The 6,020-nt window shown below is 34.1% G+C and overlaps 2 protein-coding genes across 2 annotated transcripts; one reads left to right on the top strand and one right to left on the bottom strand.

Annotated features, from left to right (window-relative positions):
- Positions 1-303: 303 nt before the first annotated feature.
- Positions 304-2,449, top strand: LOC110372785 (something about silencing protein 10). The gene is made up of 2 exons (XM_021329746.3): positions 304-598; positions 982-2,449. Exons 1-2 carry the CDS (start codon positions 582-584, stop codon positions 2,378-2,380), a joined length of 1,416 nt encoding a protein of 471 aa, XP_021185421.3. The 5' UTR covers positions 304-581; the 3' UTR covers positions 2,381-2,449.
- Positions 2,373-5,729, bottom strand: LOC110372783 (notchless protein homolog 1). The gene is made up of 10 exons (XM_021329744.3): positions 5,509-5,729; positions 5,088-5,245; positions 4,826-4,962; positions 4,365-4,539; positions 3,956-4,130; positions 3,573-3,717; positions 3,275-3,464; positions 2,943-3,106; positions 2,561-2,687; positions 2,373-2,474 (listed from the first exon to the last, which is right to left on the bottom strand). The coding sequence occupies exons 1-10, from the start codon at positions 5,644-5,646 to the stop codon at positions 2,462-2,464; spliced, it is 1,422 nt and encodes a 473-aa protein (XP_021185419.3). The 5' UTR covers positions 5,647-5,729; the 3' UTR covers positions 2,373-2,461.
- Between the last annotated feature and the right edge of the window lie 291 nt (positions 5,730-6,020).

Below are 6,020 nucleotides of genomic sequence, written 5' to 3'. Positions count from 1 at the left end.
ACAAATAAAAGAAATTACTTTTCAATTTTTAATTATGACTCCTAAGTTTTCTAGTTTTACTCAAGTTTACTACAGTTAAGCATTTATTTCGTAAAAGTAGCTCGTGGTTCGTTAAACCTCTCATGAATTCGAATGATTGAAAACTGCATAAAAAAATAAACACACAAAGTATAATTAGGTATACTGCCGTAGAAAACAATATGAGCGACGATTCCGTACGGTACGGGTCTTAAAAAATACATATTCAAGTTCAAGAAAGAGCTAAGGAAAAAGAAACAAATATGTCATTTCGTCTAGTCTATTGATCAATTTCATTCATTCATTGCGTTTTTTTATTGTCATGATATGATGAGCGACGTGCCCTGAAGTTTAATAAAACAACGAGGCAGTTTTTATTTAATATAATTTTGTTTATCTAACTGTGCGTTTAGTTACGAAGTTACTGCTGCATTATATGTAACTTTCATTCCACGAGTCACACTGTTGAAAAGGTGTGGGTTTGTGACGAATGGACTGGTAGCTAACCTCAGTCCCTTCCTGCGAACGTACTTCTATGATTGTTGCAACCAGGATCAGCGACCATGGCAGATAAAATAAAGTAAGTAATGTCAAATACAATATATAATTCGATACGGTCTTCAGCTACAAAAAAAACTAAGTATTTAAGTACATTGCATCTGTCCACCCTGCCATCCATTATTTTTCCTACGTTTAACTTTACATATTGTACCTTTAAAGTATAAAGATTTATTTATTTATTCATCTCAAAGTTACTATGCCTTTACAGACTTAAATCTAATGCGACATAGTACCTACTTACAATTAATATCAATATATATAAGATAAAAAAAAACTTATAGTATAAAAAAAGTTTTTTTATCTTTTTTTTATTTGTGTGCCTATTATTTCAATATTCCATGCCAGATGAATGGTTACGTATGATTAAACCAAAACTTAATTTTTTTAATTTTCTATTTTCAGAGTCAAGTCCAACTTTGATATGAAAGGTAATTATGAACCTTCAGATTCGGAAGATGAATATACTCCTCAAGAAAAAAAACTCTTGGAAAAGGTACGGAAGAGAAAACATCATGATTCGGAAAGTGAAGAAGAAATGTATGCATTTTCTGAGTCAGGTGAGTCAGAGAACGAAAAAGATGTTAGCATTGCTGATAGCGATGTAGAAGGACAAGAACAGTCTGATGATGATCTACCTGATTCAAAAGCTTGGGGCAAAAAGAAAGGATCATATTATGCAACTGATTATGTTGATGAAGACTATGGAGGCTTTGGCAATGATGAAGAAATTGCATTAATGGAAGAAAAAGAAGCAAAGGATATTCAGAAAAGACTTTTGGAACAACTTGGGGAAGAAGATTTCACTCTTGATTTTTTGACAAAGCAAGTTGCAGATGCTGAGGAAAAAGAAACTGTGATAAAAAGTGACCTAAGCCAGTTGTCCAAAAGACAAAAGTTGCAGCTACTTGAGAAAGAAAGCCCAGAATTTGCAGGATTAATTGATGACTTCAAAACAAAATTAACAGTAGCAAAAGATGATTTACATCCTCTCTTAGAGCTTGTTAAAGATGGCAAACTCCCCACATGTCCTGCCTCAAAATTTGTTAAAACAAATTATGATCTTATTTTAAATTACTGCACTAATATAAGTTTTTATTTACTCCTCAAAAGTCAAAGAATCAATATTCAAAATCACCCTGTAATAAAAAGATTGTACCAGTACAGACAGATGTTAAACAAAATGGAACCAATTTACTTGGAAGTCATTAAACCTCAAATAGACAAAATACTCCTTGCAGTGAAGAACAATCTGGAACTACATGTTACTGAAATCAAGGAACTAAATAAAGATAAGAAACGTAAATCTGGAAGACAGTCACCTGAATCAACACCCAAGAAGTTGAAACTGATCAATGCTTTAGAAAAGGATGAAGGTGAAGATACTGGAGTCTCTGATGATGACAATGAATATGAAAGCAATGACTTCTTCAAGTCTGACAGCGGAGTTGATGTTCAAAGAAACCAAGATGAATCTGAGGAGAGTGGATTTTCTGATAATGATACTTCCCCTCATGAAATTGAGAATGAAGAAAATAAACCTTCAAGCTCATCACAGGATATTGTTCCTGAAGATGTTGGTGAAAAACGTGAGATTACATATCAAATTGCCAAGAACAAGGGCTTGACTCCTCATAGAAAGAAGGACCAAAGAAACCCAAGAGTCAAACATAAGCTTAAATACAGGAAAGCTAAGATCAGGAGGAAGGGAGCTATCCGTGAGCCCAGAACAGAGATGACCAGGTATGCCGGAGAAGCTTCAGGAATAAAGGCCAATGTCAAAAAGAGCATTAAAATTAAGTGAAACTCGTTTATTTTATCAAAAATATTGTAACAAGTTTATTATATTATTAAAGTTGTACTTCAATGAAAATGTTGTCCTTATTCAGTGCTGCCATCTGAAATTATAATAATTAAGTTAGTTAAATAGCCTTAAAACCAAACAGTTCTTAAAATGGTTGGGAAATAAGTTGTTAAAACTTACAATTTCAACACTTTATCTTTGCCTCCTGAAGCTACATAAGCTCCATCAGGTGACCAATCTACTGCGAACACTTCATCAGCATGTCCAGGTAAATCTAACTCCAGCTTCTTTATTTTCATGTTCCAAACTGAAAAAATACAAGATTATTACCCTTTATTTTATAATACAAGATTATTTCCTAACCCTGAAAAATGCTTTGCTAAAAACCGCAACAAAGTTGGCTCAGCTAATTGTCAGATAATCGCAATACTTTACGACGTATTTTGTTAATAAACACAATGAAACAAATACGTCAAATTCATACCTCCTTTTCAGAGGTTGGTTAAAAAGTAGCACATATCTTTTATATTTATAGTTAATTCAATAGTGGATCACACCATACCTTTCAAAGTAGAGTCTGCACTAGAGCTCAACAGAAGTCTTGAGTCAGCTGACCATGCCACCATATACACTGCTTGTACATGTCCTCTTAGTGTTGTTATGAATTTACCAGTGGCCGCATCCCATAGCTTCACAGATTTATCAAATGATGCTGATGCTATAATTCTGTAAAAAGCAAATTAAGAATTTTATTAAGAGGGACTGGGGGGTCTGACGGCCACCGTGGCATAGACCAGCTATTTGGGTACTGCCCTATTTGTGACCTTGTGTGAGATTTGGTTTCGTAAGCTATATCCTAGATACTCTACCCTTCTATTAGTAATTAATATTTACCTTGTATCTGGCGAAAATTTGACGTCATTAATGAGCTGTTGGTGGCCCGTCATTCGGGCTAAAGGACGTTTCTCCTTCTCAGGTAACCAAAGAAACAGTGTAAAATCGTCCGATCCTGATACTAAGCGCTCATCGCTTTTTCCGCACACTGCTTCATACCTTTCCAGGGCACGCTGTTGGAGGGTAGCTTCTAAAAAAATAAAAAAATACTTAGCCTAAAAATGACTTATCAAAATAGTTTTTAGTAGAGAATATTTTTTTAATTTGGTAAAGTTTATTTGCTTTAATGAGGACTTACTGTCATCAACATTGAATTGTTGATCAGTGACTGGATGGAAAGGCCCAGTGCGGAGTACATAATCAGTGCTCAACGCCAGTGTGTTCACCCAGTGAGCATGGCCTTCCAAAGTCCTGCAGAGTACTCCATCATCAGCTCTCCACACCTTTATAAACAGTTTTTAATTTATCATACGTTCAGACCATCTGAGATAAGACTAGCCAGTTCTTCTGGCCTACTTTATTGACTAAACATTGCTTTGTTTCAGTTATTACAAAAGATCAGACTGCCTAGAATTCATTGCTGATTGATCTATATTTAGGTCTAAATAAATATAAATTAACACTAACAATGTTACCACACTGTATATTATCTGGAATATGAGCAAATTAAAGAAGACCAACCTTAATTGTCCTATCCTGAGATGAAGTGTAGATAAGACCATTGCCACCCCATTTAACACAAGTGACTGCTTTTGAGTGTCCAGTGAGACTTAATATTGTAAGACACGTAACTGTATCCCATATCCTGACATCACCATCTTTAGATGAACTTGCCAGTTTTCTACATTCTGGATTTCTGTAAATATGTAAGATATTGTAAATATGTATTTAAGTTAATTTTTAACATGCTTTTATTGGGCTTGAACAGTATATAACAAGGAATGTAGCATCATGAAAATTTACAGCTGTGTGTGTTGACTTGTTAAAAAAGTCTTGTTATGATTTTTATATGCATTTATCAAAGTGTGTTTTTCAATGTATTTAAACTATTACTTTATTTCATATCCTGCTGTACAAAATAACATGTTACCTGTGGTAAGGTTCCCAACTAAGTGCTGTAACCCACTGTTTATGCCCTATCATAGTTTTTCCAATTTGATTGCCAGTGCTTGGATCCCATAGCATCACTCTGCCTTGCTTGCATGCTGAAGCTAATTTCAATCCATCTGGTGACCAACTTATGCAGAGAACCCAGTTGGCATGACCTGAACAGTAATAAAAATGAATTGTTATTACTACTTGTGTAACCAATAATTATTAACAAAATATACAAAGATGCCAGCAGATCAACCGACCAAAATCTGTAAAATATGACCAGTCAAACATTTACCTTTCACTATTGTCATAAGGTTGAAATTCTACTGAAGTTGGCAAATTGTGGTAGGTTTATGTGCTGTTGTCTATACATGTTAATTTTATTTTTACAATGATTTGTGTGCATGTAACCAATTTTTTTCATTTTTTTTATTTCTTCTATTTAAGTGTACTTACCTTTACATACATGCAGTGGTGTTTGTGTACTTAGGTCCCAAAATCTTACAGTGGTATCTCCTGAACCACTAGCCAGCTGCTTCCCAGAGGGACTGAAACTTGTTGATATCACTGCTTCTGCGTGGCCAGGTATTGAACTGAAAAATTATAAAATAATAAAGGTGTTACCACACTTATCAAATATACAGTACATTTAAGTGATTAAGTGAATATTTCACTTAAATATTTTATTCAAATGTTATTTTGTATTTTAAACACTGACCTTGTGCATCTGGTAACTGGTCTAACTCTAAACACGGCTTGCTGCTGGTATATGATTTCAACAACTTCTTCAGAGTTCAAACTTTCAATATCAAGGGCATCTTTCAGGCTGTTAGTTATTTCTACATCTTTGACAAAAAATAAGAATGGCTTGTCTTCCTGAAATAAAAAATAATATATTTAAGGTACATCAACACATTGCATATAACGTAAGGTAAGTAAATATAAAATAAGTTTTATAAAATAAAATATTATGAAATAGTTTCATGCCACCTATCAAAGGCGCACACAGCACATCTCAAGGTTAATTAATTAACTTGAAAGTAGTAGGAAACAAAAGCTCACAGACAAAAGTCACGTCTGAATATTAAGGGAGTTAATATTGATCATGAAATACCTCAAAAAGGGAACGATGAACTTACTTCTTGTAAAAGAGCATTACATATCAATTGTAGTTGATCTCTAGTTATATTTAGAGGAAGATCTAAAGGACTTCCTGTCTCTTCACCAGTGTCGGACTTAAGTCTAGCTTGGACGCAACTAGGCAGGTCTACTTCCATTTTTAATAGTCTAAAAAAGAAGGAATATAAACATGCACATAACCTCCAAACAACACTTCAACGTGAAATGTCAATACTTATTTTTGACAGTGACACTGACACTTTTTGTTTCGTTCTAAAAACTACAATTAAAATCTTATGTACAGACGTAGATGGAGTATAGAACCTTTATATACTATACATATAGAACCTCAGTCTACACTCTACAGTCCCTCTTTCAACTCAGACATTTTTTTAGGAATACTGCCTTTTCATTTAACAGTCAGATAATAATAGATCGACTCAGAAGTTCATAGAAGCAGCAAGCAGCATGTGATTCAAAGTGTACTGGCCAGTGCTCGTGACTATGGTGTAAAATAAAGTGTACACTGATA

This window comes from Helicoverpa armigera, chromosome 8 (assembly GCF_030705265.1).
Source record: "Helicoverpa armigera isolate CAAS_96S chromosome 8, ASM3070526v1, whole genome shotgun sequence".
NCBI lineage: Eukaryota > Metazoa > Arthropoda > Insecta > Lepidoptera > Noctuidae > Helicoverpa > Helicoverpa armigera.
This window is presented reverse-complemented; position numbering and strand designations above follow the sequence as displayed.

What these genes read in the sequence shown, in the direction of transcription:
- LOC110372783 (XM_021329744.3), bottom strand. Translation starts at nt 5,646, where the DNA reads ATGGAAGTAGACCTGCCTAGTTGCGTCCAAGCTAGACTTAAGTCCGAC. An exon ending in GTAATGCTCTTTTACAAGAA is followed by an intron (nt 5,246 to 5,508) that starts GTAAGTTCATCG and finishes TTTTTATTTCAG; the next exon opens with GAAGACAAGCCATTCTTATT. An exon ending in ACAATTCAATGTTGATGACA is followed by an intron (nt 3,465 to 3,572) that starts GTAAGTCCTCAT and finishes TTATTTTTTTAG; the next exon opens with AAGCTACCCTCCAACAGCGT.